We start from the raw sequence: 18,258 nt of genomic DNA, 5'->3' as shown, positions 1-18,258 counted from the left end.
TTCATGGTCCAGGTGGCAGAAGAAATTTAGGTTAACATGCGGATGAAGGAGTTCCATCCCGTGTCGGTTAAGCGCATGTGCGTTGGCTTGGTTTAGTAGCGTAATGGTTAAGCTTGCTGTGTTGGCGATCCTTTTGTGAACCTATCAGTGACTATGGTCCTTTTGTGAACCATGTATTATTATGCTATAATATTACTTATTGCCGTGACATCCTAATCACTACACTAGCTTGTGTGCTAGCCGTTGATATGTGCCTAGCCGTTTTCAATATGCTTGCATGGTGCTTTCGCGTAACATCTCTACGTGTTTTGAATTGGCAAGTAGCCGTTGGGATTGGACATGGGGGGGGGGTCTATAAAAACGACCTAGCTTTCCTTGGCCAGCCTCATCCTCGTCCCACAACTTAGAATACACACAAAATGGCGTCTTCCGGCTCTTCGTCCTCAGCAGCTCGGTCTTCTTCGCGTAGAGGGTTTGGGCCCCCCATGAGGTCTCCCGTGAGGTACCGCCATGGGCCTCTAGATTACGAGCCAGCTGATGTGTGTGACTGCAAAGAAAAAGCAGCCATGTGGATATCGTGGAGCGATGATAATCCAGGGAGGAGGTACTTTAATTGTATGCGTTTCAAGGTGAGGAAATGCAGAAACTTGCTCTTCGTTATTCTGTCGAATCTTTTCTGGTTTTTATATTTCAGACCAAACACATTGCTCTTTCCCCTTTGATCAGCGAGGCGGGTGCGATTATTTTTCATGGCGCGATGACCCTATCAAGGACCCGTTCCTAAAGCAACTAATAGTTGATCTAAGGGACAGGGTCTGGATGCTTGAGAGGATGAACGAACATCTACATAGTGCTGCAAGGACCGGTGAGGAGGAAATCGCCAATGAGACTCGTCAGCTGAGAGACATACTTGAAGCAATGAACGAAGGTGCCCTGGCTGCTGAACGAGCTGCGAGAGCTGTCAATGGTACAAATCAAATGAGGATTGCTTTGCTCATTCTGGTGTTTGCTGTGCTTTTGTACCTAACGGCGACACGTTAGGTTTTTAGTATGCTTCCAATCCACATGGCTACTTTTACATGTGTTCCCCTATGGAGTTTCATTTCGGTTTTTCCCCCGTCTACTAGCTTAGTTAGTTGGTGGCAAGTTGTATCCATCTAGATTATGATTTGGTTGGTAGTCATTTGTATCAAGATAATTGCTGAGTATGTTGGTTGTTTGCAAAAAAAGGTAAGTGACAAACCACTGGACAAAGATGGAGGAAATACCATCCTGATTCCATTCGATTATGTGATACATGAAGAAGGAACGCATGAAAACGTTCGCCATCTTGGTCTATTTGAGAAAAAATGTAAAAAACACAAATATTTGGTGTTCGTTAAAGGAATTGAGACATGGTGATCTTCATAGAGCTAGGAATGATCCCTTGATGGCTTCAATGGCGTCCGACGGGATCATTGACTCGTTACCATCCGTGCACATCACCTCATAAAGCAACCAGTTCTTGTGTCTCTCCAGATTGTCCTAGTTTCAAAATCAAAAGTGTATCGAGTGTTAATACACGAACCCATACAAAAACAGGAGCTAGCTTCCATGTTAAAAATGGTAGGTACTAACTTTCGTCACTGGGATTTGGAACTTCTCCCCGTCGAAATTCCATGCAAGGAATGTAGTCCCTGCACCATAATTATATCTGTGGCAAAATAAGATGAAGCAGGTTTGTAATTCAACTTCAATCTATATTAAAACAAAATAATCTTTAGGGTGTTAAGGTTATAGAAACATACTTTTCCATATTCTCAATCATCAGGACTGGAAAAGACCTAGTCCATTCTCCGCAGCTGCAATGCCAGTTCTCAGACATAATTTGCAAACATCTAAAAAGTGCACTATGAAGTTTGTCTCAGACGTATGTGTGCATGTTCACTTGGCGATTGCTGAAGCCAAAAGGTCCTACTGCAGGGTCAAGTACTACGATCCTTCTTTTCAGCATGTCAAATGAGTAAAGTGCCCAACCATCAGATAGAATTGCTGGGATATGCCACTGCGAGAAAAATTATTCAATTTTATCAAAATATGATCTTATTCCGTTGTTGAGATGTATCAAAAAATAAAAAAACATACAAGCCTGCTTGATGCTCGGTTCAAATCAGCCACTCCGTCCGTGAAGCTTGTCCGAATAGATTGGATGGTCAATGGGTCAGCGTTAGACAATACCGCGGTCTGTTGCAATGATAGTAGTGTTTAACGTTTACAATGAAAAGAAAAGTATTTTGTCGCTGTATATGAGTTGCGATGATCTTACAGCGAAATCAGGCTCGAGGAATTTTCTCCATATCATTGTTGATGTGTCCTTGTTGTAGAACTTGTCCATTTGGCCGAATCGCCTGAAGATGATAGCGCCCACCTCGTGGCTGAGTTCGTCAATACCGACTAGTTGTTGATGCAGTTCAATGCCATCTATACATATGAGCCTTGGCTTTGGGTGGGCAATCCATTGTCTATGCATTGGTAATAAATAGTTAGCGCGGATGCCGCGAACTAGCAAAATATGAGATTTTGGTAGAAAGGTGAGTTGATCACGCAAATGTTTGTTTCGAAAAGATGAGTTGATTACCATACAAGAAAAGAATATGGCTTACCTTTCTAGTGTTAATCGTGAAGCTGCTAGGAACCAATCCTTGATAGTTCTCAGAACAGTTTGGCTTGGGGGGAGTGGTACTGATCCAACTGACCATGGATCACATGCCAATTTACATTTTGGTAATCGTATCTTACTCGGCACAACATCGTTTGTAGTTCCGAAAGTGACGTAATTAGATGATGGTCTTAACTCGGCGTAGTAGCTGACGATACATGCAGTTAGGTCATCAAAAAATGAATATACAATGTCGGCAACTTGATTGCGTGCACCATCCTTTGCAGATATAGATGAGTTGTTCAGAATATCGATGCCAGATGGCGTTCGAACTTGGATTGGTTCATTTGGTGAAACACATATGTTCTTTTGTGACTCGGTTGCATTGCTTCTGCCCATCAGAAAATTCCTCTTACGGGCATTTGAACTATTCCCAGAATAACTACCTGCCGCGTAACAATTAAAGTTAGACACACAAAATAATAGACTGTGTGTGTATGAAATAGCAATGCATGACAATTTGGAAAACAAACGATTAAGCGTTAACAAAACGGACCTTCGTTAGCAAAAATGCCTTCTAGTCTAGTGTTTATCTTATTGGATATCGGGGTCAAAAAAACAGTTCCTTCATTGTTAGGAGCTGGTGCATTTTCCGCATCGATGTCATCTTCATTTTTCAGCCTGCATTCTTTCCCACCAAACGCCTTGCAGCATGTGCAATTATCAGCAATGCATGATACTAACTTGTCTACAAAGTTGAACATTGTTGACTGGAACGACTGTCTCATTTCTGAAATATGAGCCAATCCCCGTGCATTGTGTTCGTTGAGAATCATACCAAGCTTTTCTTCCGACTGCATTAAATGGTAATTTCATTAAAAAAAATATGAGAGACGTTTTAGTCGTCTAAACAGAGTTACGGTTGGGCATCAAAGGGGCATGGACTTACTATTGTCGGGTATTTTGTGCGTATATGATTAGCAAATTCTAGTGGACCAGTCTTGATGTAGCTTGCTCGTTTGGCGGGAGCAGATGTAAACTGTGCCCGTTTCGGTGTCGGTGTAGGCCGAGGAAAATTGTTTGCAGGATCGTCGACACACACGAGTTCCTTGCTGACATTTTGTTCCCTACGAACCTGGTGCGTTGAACAAAAGAGTTTGGAGCGTCAGATAAAAATAGTGTGATTGGGTATTATAGAGAATGTGATTCTGGGACTAACCGAGGAACGGTGGTAAGATATTTCTCCTCCTCCCATGTTTACAGATATGGCGTCAACCATCTTTTTTATGGAATCAAAATCAAAACGTGCAAATCTTGGGTAGACGTCCTGCGGTTTGCTATTGACGTCGAGATCTAGACTATCTAGAACAACAACCGGCACATGTGTTTGGTGGGGTTAACAACATAAATTACATGTGCGTGTACCATGCTGTGAAAAAAAATTGGTTTCGTGTACCTGCAGGAAAAGATGGCACCCAACAATGTGTATGGTTGGGGGTCGCCTCAATACATCTGACTTGAACTTCCTCACAGCTTGGAATAGGTGAGATAGCAGGTAACGACACCAATTCCATTCTTTGATTTTGGTAACATCGTTTAAGGCTGACCAGAAATCAATTTTGATGTAGTCGTGTCTGGCAGATGGCCCAAGGGCATGCCCAACTACAAAGATTACAAAAGCAATTTTGAAACAGTCCTTATCTATCTTTAAGGAGTCAACTGTGATGTCGCGGTTAAGGTATTCCTCTGATGCCTTCAGACTATGAGTACCTTTGTCGCTAATGCGTGCTGCAACCCGTGTAAATTCAACGCAAGCATCTGATGGCTCCACACCTTCAGAAAGAATTGTGTGCTCACCGATTGGGATGCCAAACACATAATGTACTTGGTTGTCTGTGAGCTCGAGCATCCCCTGGCTTTCTAGATTGATGATACTGTCCTCCACATCAACTCTACCCATCAAGTAAGCGTTGTACTTTAGATTTATCTTCTGCCAAGACTTGATATGCAGCAATCCATCAAACCCAGTTTCTTGGACCAACTCCTTCTTGAAATCCGAGAACTTTGAAATCACGGTGCCTATTTTCAGCAATGACACCCTAGATGTTATTGCTGGGGTTCCAGGAGGCCCGGGGGATCCTCCTGAACCGTCGCCGTCGCTGTCAAAACAGTCTGGTGATGCTTCGTTCATTGTTTCTTGATTTACAACTACTGGTGCTTCTTCCATGCTAAAAAAGATTATCCAACGCTCGTTTTTCCCTAATATTTACATACAGACGTTTCTCTATCAATCTCGTGGATGCGATTAAAAACCTATTTTAGATCTAGGCAGTCGATGCATGGAACGGTGTCGAAGTGTTGGGGGGAACTGATAACATACCTTTCAGGGAGACCCTTGGCTAGCCTCTGAGCAGCTCTCCCGCACGCGCATCCTTGTCCGTGTTCTTCAGGGGAGTGGATGAGCTGGTAGGATGAACGAAGCAGGCGATATGTATCAGGCGGGGGGTGGACGAAGATGTGGTAAATGCCCTCCCTGCCGCCAGGGCTAAGAAACAATAAAGAAGTACTTCTCATTTGACTTGAGCATGCTGCTGAATTGATCACAAAGTTTCTACTTTTTACATGCATGTACAGTGCTTGGCCCTATATTTGCAGGGCTGCCATGCACCAACACTGTTTATTTGACCTTCTGTTTCGGACTGCATGCGCTAGCTGGCCTCGCCCCGGCTTGTGTTAGTGTTAACTGTGACCTTGGTTTTAGGATATTAAGCTCAATTAGATAGTACTGGTACTAGAGAACGTTGTATCACCAGGAACAATTAACGAGAAAAAGATCACAAAAAAAAGTGAGCTCATGGGCCCTCCATGTCCAAATTAACAAACTTCACATTAAAATCGGAACACCGCATGGATTTTAATCTTATCCTACTAATTGCTGATTAATTCCAATTGATTATATAATTAACGAAGGCATGCTTGCGTTGGAATCTAACCCTGACATCTATTGGAACATCACGCGCCGTGTACTGCTGGTCCACTACCCGTCGATGGTACACCCTGGTACAAGTTAATGTGCCATGGTACTGCTGCTGGTGGCGTGGTGTCCTCTGACAGGCATGTATTAGCGTTAAATATAATCTGGGACTACAAAACTTTTAGAGAACGTTATATAGCTAACTTGTGACAAATAAATATTGACGGGGAAACTGACAGCCAAAAACGTGAGTCCATGCCCTCCTTGGTGTCGTTTATTACATGGAAAAATAAAAAATGAAATACGCACTCATGAGAACCTAATCATGCTAAGTCTCTAATTAATTGTTATTTTTTTTTATAATTTACGCCTGCTCGTACGGTGACTCTAGCGCATTCTAACTTCCTGGCGCAGTCTGGAACAAGACGTAACATGGGCCAATACAATGGATGTCGACTGACTAACCCATGAATGTGCCAAGTATCATCTACCGGTCCACTGCATGACGATAAAACATGGACCAGAATCCCTCCACTCTAACCCGTAATATAAGGGAAGCTGTCTCCTATACGGGGGACAGGGCAAAACAATACGATGACGGAGCGGATCCCTATGGGGTGTGTATGGACAGGTCGGTGCTCGTCATCAAATCCGAATTTTCGGTGGATCCTACTGTACCTACTGCAATTAGGAGTTCTGCTCGTACAAGACTCAACGCGTGGCCTATACACAGGAGAATTCCACCTGCACCGTCCATATTGTAACAATTTCTTCCCCACAGAGACATCATGCATTTGATGCTCACACGGCCTTCATTTGGGACATCCAGCCGATTAGCATCTGGCTAGAAGTAGCGAATCCCCATGCGTGATGGAAGATTGCGCAATTGGTGGGAGGCAAATTCAAGTCGACTAGCAACACACACATGTACGGACTTGTGCTGTAATACTTCCATATGAATTTCCGCTGCATCCTATTCCTATATATTCACATCTTGCAACTGTTTTGACATCATGCATCTTTCTGCTGCTCCTCCCTCAAATAATGTGACTTTTATGTCACCTCACGACCATTTCAATGGACGGTTCCGCCGCTATCCTACCACCCAGGGTAGTTATCCCACATGTTCAATATAGGTTTCACATGAATGAGTAGCTCGGTCTTTAATGCTTTACCTACTATGACTAGAGAGGCATGTGCAAAACAGCTTGTACAACACGAGTTGATTCAATTTATACATAGGATTTCTCAATGACGGACCCAGCCAAAAAATCCAGCGGGGCCATGTAACCGGGGCACTAATATTTGGTTAACTGAAGCCCAACTAGTAAAATATTGGGCTCAGCACAACGTGGGGTTCGCCCCTGAGATTTCCATATTTCCAGTCACGAAGGGATCACAATAGCTTGTACTACGGGCACATTCCCTTCTTCATTTCAGCAAATATGGAAGACATTGGTACATTAGTCTTTCTAAAGTCAAATTAATCAGCTTCAGAGTTTTGCTCATACATATAAATAAATAAAAATAAGAAGACATAACCTAGTCCCTTCGTCCAGGATTTTGGGGCCGGCGGGCCACGAAGCATCGAGTTGTATCTACTTGTCTTTTTTTCATTTTTGGAAAGAGGAAAAGACTCTCGGCCTCGGCATAGAGTGATACACACAACCATATATTATTAATTATTATTAATGTTAAACTAATCATCTTACCAAAAGGAAAAAGGAAAAATTTAAGGTCCTCCACATAGGACATGCCTCGCGATAGCATTCTCAAAGCGTACATCGAGGATATGATGACATATTAATTAGCAGATAAAGGGCGCAACTATCCAAAACAACACCTTTAGAAAGAAATTGTTGCTCCTGCTCCAATGTTGGTTGGTGCAATGTGATGTCAGACCAAGGTCTATCACCCCAAAGAAGATCTTTGAAGCAAGAAGGCATCCACTAGTACTTAGGGCATCTCAAGCAGATCCCCTATCATGTAATTCCAAATCATATCCCCTATCCTACATATACCTTGTTGATACCCGATAGATTTCTTGAACTTTGTTAGTTAGATTTCGATTGTTTTTGCATGCCTGTGATATGTGATTCATAGTATTGAGGTGTAATGTTGGCTTTGAACTTTTTCATACATATGGATGTCATCTAGAACTTTTGCCATATGCATGCTGGTTATGCTATATGGATATGACCTTGCCAATGTGATGTGATGTTTAGATCTGAAATCATGTGTTTCTGTTATTACTGCACGCATTGCAAATAAGCCCGTGTGCAATGTGGCATACATAGCACATGGTTAAGCAATAAAACTTGTGTGCAACGAGGACCTCGATTTGTCTATATGTTCGGTGCGTTGTCCACATTAGTGAGAGTTCGGTAGCAATGTGTCCAGAATCCATGTGCGATGAGCGTTTTCAACGTCTGCGATGTGGTGTTCTATAGGGTACGTTTCAGATGAATGAGACTCGAACTCGGTGCTTCATGTAAAAAGTTAAAAACTCGATGCTTTGTTAAGGAGAAGTGATAATGATGACATCCGACTGTATCTTGACGAGGTCCTCCTTGTTGAGGTTTCTCTACGGGGTATCATTTGTGCCGCTCGACGGTTGTGATAGTTTTAGCCCATTTTTTCGTTAATTAACATAATAACTCACTTTTGCTTATTTAATGGAATAGGGAATTTTTTTTCCTCCGATAAAAAAAAAGTGCAAATTGAAGAACATGCAAAAGAGCAGTGGCTCAAAACCGTAGATTGTTGCTCTAGCAGTCACCTTTGTTGGTCCATTTGCACCCCGCTGCATGTATGGTGGGCTGTAGAGTACATTAATCTAGGACCGGAGCAGCAGAGGCATCGAAGCGCCAAAGGAGCTGGAAGGGGACACAGCTCCCACGGCGTATCGGGCAGAAAGATGCACAGGAATGGACAGCCAGCAAGAGCACCCACGGGATGTTGTGTGCTGTAACGTTCAAGATGCGGTCCTATCCTTATCTTGGCTCGAAGCCTTGACAGGGATAGAAGCGCATCTCGTCATTTCGCAAGAATGGATATCATTACAACCACATGTAAAGAAGACATGACTATATAGAATCGGCTTACACTCAGCACAAGCTAATCATGATCATCTCAATACAAACATACATTCAATCACCATTGAGAAGAGTGAGATCTGACTATGAACGGAATCAAACGAGAAAAACGACGTCCATCCTTCCCATCCCAGGCTGCCGGTCTGAAACCCATCCTATGATAGATGAAGAAGAAGAAGAAGAAGAAAGTACAAATAGAACAATCATCGCGCTCACGTTAGAGTATCGCTTTACTTGTACCTGCAACTGTTGTTGTAGTAATCTGTGAGCCACAGGGACTCGTCAATCTCATTCCCAATGGTATCAAGACTAGCAGAGTTTAATGGGTAAGGTATGGTTAGGTGGTGAGGCTGCAACAAGCAATAAGCATATGTTTGCGTGGCTAACTTACGAGTGCAAGAATAAGAAGGGTGATCTATGCATAAACATACATGAACTAATGATTAACAATAATTAAGCATCAACACCTACTTACAAGTCAAACGTAACCCCACCATGTCCTCTCTCGGTTCAGAAGTCACGAGTAGAGACGGTCACGATTACGCACACAATTGGTGTATTTGAATTGAGTTTACTTCAAGTTTGCTATGGTCGGGTGTTAAAAAATTCCAAATTGTCACATAACCATGGGCACGTCTCTGAGAAAGATTTAACCCCGCAGGGGTGCTCCAACTCATCAATCACAAACTAGACACAAGCTTCATGAAAAACCTCAACCACGGAAAACCCGTAGTCTCCTCGAAATCCTGGTGGAAAACCTCAACCTCGAGATATCCCAAAGTATCCTCAGAATCCCAGTGCACAAGACATTCGAGAAAGGTAAAACAAATCCAGGAAGGCCGCCTCACGTGTCGATGAACCCGATCGGAGCCGCGTATCCCGTTCTCAGGACACGGCCGGATGAGCACAACGTACAATGGCCTGATACAAATCACCCGAGTTGCCCCGGGTTGGCCTCGCACACGACTCTGCTTAGGACCAGCACCATTAGCACTGGCCCTCCTTGTATTATGTTGAATTAATCCATGGGTAGCGCTAACTCCATATGTGTTACTAACGGTGTTCAGTATTATTATGTTGGGCAAATATAGTACCAATGTTGGCCCTTGCGAGAAGAGTTTTATCCCAAAACGAAAATCAAGAGGGTCCCCGTAACAACCGGCTTGACGTTGGGGCTCGTGCATCGACGTTGTTGTCAGCCACAAGCCGTGCGAGAGAGCTGTGGGAGATAAATAGCACCCTTTCTCAGTGTTGCATCCTCCCGATGGAGGTTTGGTAAGCTCGACACTGATGTGGGTGGGAGGAGGAGATGGTGGTGCATGGATGGAGGGGAAAGGCGTTGTTGCGGTTGTTGCATCCTTCGTCGGGAGGCGAATGGCCCGCAGGCGTTGCATCCTTGAGGAGATGAATGTCGTCGTGCTTTCTTGCATCCGCCGCTACGGATTGCATCCTCCATCCAGTGAGAGAAGCGGATGCAAGGTTTGGAAGCATGTCTAGGTTGTCGGGGAGGTGCAGTTGGCCGTGGAGGCAAGGGTAGTGGTTTGATGTGTAGGCTAATCGGATCCTGGATTCGGGCTAGGCTGGTGATACTGCCGGCGGAAGTCGTACTCCCTTTGTGGCAAGAGTCATCGATGTCGGCTCCTTCGGACTTCGCTCCCTTGTTGGAGGCATTGATGTGGCTGCTCCCATCGGATGGATCCGGTTAGAGGGACATGTGGCTCGCAATGATGTGTGTTGTTTGCCGAAAGGCATCGTATGTATGGTATTTACGTCCGGTTTCCTTCATAAAATGGACCAACCTTCTTCTATCTATTCAACGAATTTATCAGTTAAACTGCGAACATTCAAAAAATATACTCGGGAGTACCATTAGCTTGGCTCTTTTGGTCTGGCAACCAGGATCATAGGCTCGTCGTGATGTTTCTTTTAGGGGTGAAGCATTATTAGTCTTATTACGATGAAAATAAAGGCATATTGAGCTGTCCCGTTATTTAAAATAATTAACATACAATTATTGGCATTTTGGCATAGGACTTCGATATTTCTCCTTCTAAAGAGGAGACCACAATATCTAGTAGTATCATGGGCCGCACGCTCCTTTCTTCGTTTCAGCAAATATAGCAGACATTAGTACGTTAATCTTTGTAAGATCAAATTGATTGTCTTGGGAGTTTTGCTCATACAAAAATAAAATAAAATTACATAACTTATATATATATATTTCATCAACCTACCACTTTCATCTTACTACATACTCCATCTGTTCTGAAATATAAGTCTTTTTAGAGATTTCACTACGGACTACATACGGATGCATATAGATTCATTCATTTTGCTTCGTATGTAGTCCATAGTGCAATCCGTAAAAAGATTTATATTTACAAACAGAGGAAGTAGTTACATTCTCAAAGACATCAAACTACATCGTGCAGTTCATCCATCGATCCATCAAAACATGTAATGTGAGCCCTAGGTGCATGCAAAATCAAACAAGATGTGGCCTTTGCTTCGATGGGTACTTCGGCCGTCACTGTCCTTCAATGGTTAGACCAAGCAGTTGAGGCCGCAACACCTTATCAGTAGGCTCCTCAGCCATGTCCTACTCTTCTGCGATTGGAAACAAAAGAGTTAGCAATTGATAAGAACTACAATTAAACATTAGTGGTAGTTGAAAGCTCAGAAAATGAGTGCAGGAAATTTCTAGCCATTAACATAAACTGTAGTCCGTACTGCAATTTGTTGACAGAGGAAACGACCTGTGAAGTGTATTTTTTTAGCTAATTTGTTGCTAAACCATCAAGAGAAGTGTAAGCTTCCTGAAACATACAATGCGACCATCATACACAGAAAATTAGTGACACGCATACCCGTAGTGGCTTGGAGCAGAGCATGTCCGGTGGGACCTCGTACAGGTCATCATCGTCAGCACCTTTGTCCGTCGTGAAGGAGAAGGGTTCCATGGCCACGTTGGACCCAGAGTCATCCACCCAGGTTTGCCTGGCCAGCTTTCGTTGCTTCCCCATGGTGAAGACGCCACTGTCGTCGTAGCTAGTGAATTCCTGTTTGAGTGGTTTGTGTGCTTGCTGGTTGACGACGGCCGCCGTCCAGCCACCGGCGTGGCCATCGCCATCGCCATCGCCGTGGTTGTTCCACTCGCCGAACGCAGGGACGCGCCTCCTGCGACCTGCCCTCGCTCTCTGCATACATACAACGCCGTCAGGAAGCTAAATATCGACCATGAAAAGCCAAAACAAATGTGGCGAAAGGGGCTTGCGCATGCAAGAGTGGTGTGCTTGGTGGTAAGGAAATGCAGTGTGGGGCCCGCACAAAAGCTAGAGCTCTGTGCTGTGCATGCACCGGTCTGCACCAGTCCGTGGACTGCTGACTGCATGGTGACCAGCGTGCACGACTAGAGAGCGTGTCGTGGGCTGCAAGCCAACCAGGTACCAGCCATTCTAGCTTCCAGAGCAAGGATCATATCCACGGGATTCCAGTAAAGTGGGGTAGAGCATCTCCAACGGCCGTTTAAAAAATGTTCTTTGTTTTAAATTATTCGTTTTTTAGGCATCGAACAGTTTTAACAGAGACTGTAAAATTATGTGCTGTAAAATCAAGGTGATAAATTTTGGACACGCGTTTTAAAATGCTTCATAATTTGCAGCAACGGCGGAGCTATGTGAAGTGTTGGGGGGCTGTGGGCTCCAGCTTTGGACCAATTTGTGAAGAAAAAATTATTGAAAGGACTTATATGATAACTTTTTTAATATTTGCCCCCCCCAAATACTTGTATTTTTTTTCCCTGCACATTTCGTCTAGCTCCGCCACTGATTTGCAATACGTGCTTTTCACGTGTGTTTTTAAACGTCCGCTAAAGCAACGTTGGTCTGCGCATAGTAAAAATGCTACAGTAACGCATTAAAACTTTTTGGAACACGGAATTTTTGTGCATCCGTTGAAGATGCTCTTAAGTCCGTTACTAGTACTAGTGACCACGGGAAGATAAGGTAACTTGAATTTAAATAGGAGATGTGGTTTCCGTATTACTAATACAGTACTAGAGACTTGTGCACCACACTCCACAAGGCACACATGACTGACGGCACATCCGGATGCAATCTTACATCTGAACTCGGCACAAAAACGAAACTGAAGTAATTTCTGGTAGTTCTACTAGTACGTACCTTGCAGGGTTTGTGTACGGGCAACGGGATGTTCATCGCCGACTCGAAACGCTGGGTGAGCACGGACCAGTCGTCGCCGTAGTCGTCGTAGTTCCATTCCCCGAACGCCGGTATCCCCCGGTACCCCCTCGCATCCTGCGGAAACGGAAACTCAGCATTTCCCAGCCAGACATGGCAAGGCAAACGAACGCAGGCAACATCAGCTCTTGATACGGAAGCAAAGCCATACCTCCATTGTCTCAGCTTGGCCAGTAATTGTGAGACGGTGCCCAGTGGCTTTGCTCGATCGGCTTCACGGCTTGGCAAACACACAAGACAAGAGTGAAGAGTCTCAAGGTGATAGAGTAGAGGTACTGAATCAGCTGATCAGGGAAGACGGTGGTTCGGTGAATTTATAGGGAAGGGTGTGTGGCGTGATTGAGAAGGAAGACAACCGACTTTCATCGAGCGGAGAAACTTGGGGCGGGGGGCATGGCATGGACGCGCTAGCTGGCTCTGAACTGTACGTGTTGATCTCGGCCCATCTCGGGTGATGTGTATACGGTGGTGTGTCAGATAATGGAGGAGGTAGAGGGAGCATGCAGTCGACTAGAATAAGGTGGCAATGGCATAGACGCATAGTAGGGGTGACCATGACTCTGTTTGGACCCTAGGGTTAGAGTTAGAGGGGGTTAGATTTGAGCCATCTAACCCTCAAAGATCCAAACAGGTGGGTTAGAGATGGTTAGATGCATCTAACCCATCCAAAAACTCTAACCCATTCAAGAGGTGTTTTTTTGGGTTAGAGTAGGTGGGGTTCAGGAAAAGAGAGATGTCTAAAGTAGCCAAATGATTGAGAAAACGCATTTATTGTCAATCTAACCCTCCCATCCAAACACCTTTAAAGTTAGAGTTAGTTCAAGTTAGTTCAAGGGTTAGAATCTAACTCTAACTCTAACCAGGTTGGAGTATCCAAACAGGGCCCATATGGGTCAACGGTACATTGAAAGCCGGTGTAGGATTGTTTCTTCCCAAAACTGCAAAAGTTAAGGAAAATACTAAGCAAACAATTCTTGGAAATTATACACTTGCACTCACTTTGAGCTGCAATTTCTTGCTACTCCGGCTACGCCACCTTGTACATGTTCTGATGTTCACATTGTGTATCCATATGATCTTAGACTATCCATTTATAGTAGAAGTAACATTGTGAAGGTTTTTTCATGAAAACTCCGTAGTCCAAGTTTCTTATTTTTCCTAGATACTTAGTCACATAGAACGATGATCGGCACAAGTTATATATTTTTTTAATTTTTTTGAATTAGTTATGCTCTACCCTAACCGTTGAAAACCTCTCAAAACCCCTCAAAACCCCACACCCCTCTGGGCCATTGATCGCTTTGAATGGATGGTATGGATCAGGCACTAGGCTACATCGCTGATCCGCGGGTTGCACTCTGATTGCCTGATCCGCAGGCTGGTCATTTTTTACATCGGATAAGATTGAGCAGGCCGACCATGTATTGTTGGGCTTAATTAAAGCGGCTCACCCGTTGGACCGATGTACACCACGCTGGTCCGATTTGAGCAGGCCTGAAAAGCATGCATGCATGCGCACGCAGCCCGGCGCTGCCCGCACTCGCAGCCTAGATGCTCGACCATCGCTAGTCGCTGTATTCATGGCATCGAGCTCATCTCTCCACGCGTTTTTAATGGCCAGTGTGCTACGTGAGCTATTGGCAGTACTATCAAGATGCCACACTTGCATGCACGGGTGGCACACGTACAGAACGAGCAGTCGTAAACCCTGACCGACGGCATAGAGCTTCAGCCTGGCTATTGATGCCGCTTTCGGTTTCACATGCGTGTACACACATGTACGCTCCCCTCCCCATCTCTAGCCGCTGCATGCATGGCATCGAGCTCATCTCTCCATGGTGCACGTCGCTGCTTGGCTATCCTAGATGCCGCTCATCTCACCACGCGTTTTTAATGGCCAGTGTGCTATGCAAGCTGTTGGCAGTACTACCACGATGCCACACTTGCATGCATGGGCGGCACACGCACAGAACGACACAGAGCTTGCAGCGCTGAAACGTCGTAGCCTGGATATTGATGCAACTTTGGGTTTTCCATGTGTGTACACACATGTACGTGGGTTCCCATCTCCCGATGCCAGTCAACACCGCCTGCTCATTACTTCCACCCGGTGTAAAATACGCCGCACTAGGCTATTTAAGACACCTATCATTTTCCTCCTCCTCACCCATCCTCTCCCATCAGCATCGGGACCCTCTGCATCCTCTTCTCACCACCACAAACAACCCCAAAACCAGGCCGCCGCTGCCATGAACGGGGCACCCTTTTACACCGGGCGAACCTTCCTCTTCCCCCCCACGGTGCCGGAGAGGCTCTACCCCACCAAGGTGCACGTCGAGAACACACTCCGTGTGTGGGCGATGTCAAGATGGAGGGGCGCAAGGGAATTCACCAACGCCTTCCTTGCGCTCGGATTCGGCCACCTCCCCCGGGGATCTCCAAGGATGTACCGAGTCAAGGAGGTCATCCACAATGGGGTTTTGGTTGCTATCCTTGCCCACTTCACTAACTCCATCGACGCGTTCTACCTCTTCGGTCGTGTGTTCTCGTGTGGCTGCGAGTTCATTTCTTTCACTACCCACAACATCTTCACGGACTACACCATCATCTTCCCCACCGCGGAGCGCATGCACGCTCTACCGTACCCCATCGACAACACCCGGAGGAGGAGGAGCAGTGAAGGATGCCTGGAGGAGGAGCAAGGTGGAGGAAGAGCGAGGAGGAGAAAGGAAGGCAGACTATCTATCTATCTTTTTTATCTAAATCTATCTATCTATGTTTGTGTTATGTTATTTATAAGTTGTAAGTTGCGGGCTTGGTTGGACCCCGAGCTATCTATGTTATGTGTGTGTCTATTATGGTACTATGGGTTAATCTATGTTATGTGTCTTTCTATGTTATGTGTCTTTCTATTATGGTATTATGGTGCACCAATATCTTCCCCACTGCGGGGAACATACCGGATACGGCAGGCATATATAAATAATATAAAATGGCATGTAATAAAAATATGTGAGATGAGATCAAAATATGGCCCCACTCTAATTGCTTCCACGTCTCCTTGTTTCTTATTTTACAAATCTCTATCATCAAGGGGTTAATGCAGCCATTGATTGCGCAAACCCAGTTTAGACTGTAATACCTATTAACATGACAACATAAAATCAACAAATCTTTTAAAGTTAAGAACATAAGATTGTAAAATAACAAACATATATAATGCAATGCTACTACTTATGCTACTATATTGATGTGTTCTATCTAGTTTTTTTTTCTATCTAGTTGATACTGGTGAATTGATATATGTGCTTGATGTTCTATCTAATTGATCTATGTGTTACTAATACAACTATGACATGCAACTAATTTAGTTCATGCAAATAATTATTGATTAACTCAAATGCCCAAAATAAATATTTTTGTGCTCCTAAAAATATTGCTTTGAATTTTACTTCTGGCCAATATTTTCAGAGCAAAACAGAAACATTTTCTAGGACATATTTGAAGTGAATTTTAACTTGATTATTTTCAAAAATGATTTATGAGGATTTCATATATCCCCGTTTAATTTGGGATTCATGGAACCATATACATGCATGAAAACAATCACAAAACAATAGTGGACAAGCAACAAAACAAAAAAAAGTTACAATACATACGACCCAAAATTTATTGAACATAAAAATTTGGCCAAAGTAAAAACAAGTAAAAAAGTATATGTTTGTTAGAGGTTTATTTGCCAAAGCAACATTTTATTTTAGTCGAAGCATTTTTTTCTTCTAAATATGGGTGCCTCAATGCTATAAAACAAGTATGGTGCCCCTACGTGGGTGGGGTGGTCTTTATTTGGGCCTGATTATTTTCTCACGGCCCAACATCTATTCGGCAGCAAGATATTTTTTACTAGAAACTGAATTTGGGGGGTGTGCACTCTATTAACTAAAGAAGAACACATCATGAACACTGAATATTTCCTGCGAATTACATGAAAAACATCACACAGGGGCTTGCTTCGATTCAATTACATGAACTTGGCATGATGCACAGATCGCATCCTATGCCGTGACAGACCTAAATGCCCCCTCTAATGACGGATGAACAACAAGTAAAACAAAAATAGAGCAATGATACAACAATAGAACCCCCTGCCATGAAATTTGCTTGCTTCTGCAAATCGGTCATCTCCATTAGATTTTTCTTGAACTTCTTTATTTCCCCGGTCAGTTCAGACTCCAAGTGCAGTTCAGCATTGCGCGCATACCTCGACATCGGCACGAATCTGCCCGTCCCTCTATCCGAGCTCCCCAAATTCTCCATCTACGGCACCCCGCCCAAATTGAGCTCCCAGGTTGCGGCCCCGCTCGAATCAATGTAGCCCTCGAATTGAATCCTCTCAACATATTCATCCATCCACTCGAAATGGGTGCATTTCTTCAGGATCTGAAAACAACAATATGTACCCTAAATTCCAAATTCAAGGAAAAAAACATAATATGGAGAAATCAGAGCAAACAGCAGTGAAAGAACGGGCTAAGAACTGAGATCTAACCTTGCCATCACTTCATGCCATTGTTTTGCTCAAGCACTTCACAAATTCCCGCCCAAGATTTCCATTTTCATCAGTCCTAGTGACCAACCGTTTTCGAGGATCTAGGCATGGGCAGTCAAGGCACCTTGTGAGTGGCACTGCACCATACAGACGCCATTTTGAGTGCATGGTGGAGGAGGTGGACATCTGCACCAGGTCGCTGGAGAAGAGGAAGAATGGGGAAAGGGGAAGCAATGGACGGCGGCAGGCGAACAAGCACATACGGTCATCTATTCTAGATGCGAAGAGATGGGTCCCGCGCTGAGTGGACAAGTGGTTGGTCCCGCGCTTACATGGATAAGTTGTGGGTCCAGCCCCTAACAACTAGGCATTGATGACCCACAAGTATAGGGATCTATCGTAGCCCTTTCGATAAGTAAGAGTGTCGAACCCAACGAGGAGGAGAAGGATCTGACAAGTGGTTTTCAGCAAGGTAATATCTGCAAGCACTGAAATTATCGGTAACAAGTAGTTGTGTGGTGAGATGATTCGTAGCAAGCAACAAGTAACAAAAGTAACAACGGTGCAGCAAAGTGGCCCCATCCCTTTTGTAGCAAGGGACAAGCCTCGACAAAGTCTTATAGGAGGTAAAAACGCTCCCGAGGACACATGGGAATTTCTGTCAAGCTAGTTTTCATCATGTTCATATGATTCGCGTTTGCTACTTTGATAGTTTGATATGTGGGTGGACCGGCGCTTGGGTA

At 44.3% G+C, this 18,258-nt stretch overlaps 1 protein-coding gene and 1 long non-coding RNA gene across 2 annotated transcripts; both read right to left on the bottom strand.

Moving 5' to 3' along the window:
* Positions 1-1,497: 1,497 nt before the first annotated feature.
* Positions 1,498-1,807, bottom strand: LOC123407763. Its single transcript, XR_006612668.1, has 3 exons — positions 1,788-1,807; positions 1,618-1,693; positions 1,498-1,524 (listed from the first exon to the last, which is right to left on the bottom strand). It is a non-coding gene; the product is annotated as an uncharacterized LOC123407763 (long non-coding RNA).
* A 9,117-nt stretch (positions 1,808-10,924) lies between these two features.
* Positions 10,925-13,285, bottom strand: LOC123412298. Its single transcript, XM_045105255.1, has 4 exons — positions 13,118-13,285; positions 12,889-13,023; positions 11,575-11,904; positions 10,925-11,314 (listed from the first exon to the last, which is right to left on the bottom strand). The coding sequence occupies exons 1-4, from the start codon at positions 13,121-13,123 to the stop codon at positions 11,252-11,254; spliced, it is 534 nt and encodes a 177-aa protein (XP_044961190.1). The 5' UTR covers positions 13,124-13,285; the 3' UTR covers positions 10,925-11,251.
* Between the last annotated feature and the right edge of the window lie 4,973 nt (positions 13,286-18,258).

This window comes from Hordeum vulgare, chromosome 7H (genome assembly GCF_904849725.1).
Source record: "Hordeum vulgare subsp. vulgare chromosome 7H, MorexV3_pseudomolecules_assembly, whole genome shotgun sequence".
In the NCBI taxonomy this organism is placed as follows: Eukaryota; Viridiplantae; Streptophyta; class Magnoliopsida; order Poales; family Poaceae; genus Hordeum; species Hordeum vulgare.
Note: the sequence above shows the minus strand (reverse complement) of the source record. Positions and strands in the feature narration are given on the sequence as shown.

Coding starts and splice junctions, on each gene's coding strand:
- LOC123412298 (XM_045105255.1), bottom strand. Junction 11,905..12,888: donor CCGTACACAAACCCTGCAAG/GTACGTACTAGT, acceptor GTATGTATGCAG/AGAGCGAGGGCAGGTCGCAG. Junction 11,315..11,574: donor TCTGCTCCAAGCCACTACGG/GTATGCGTGTCA, acceptor TTCCAATCGCAG/AAGAGTAGGACATGGCTGAG.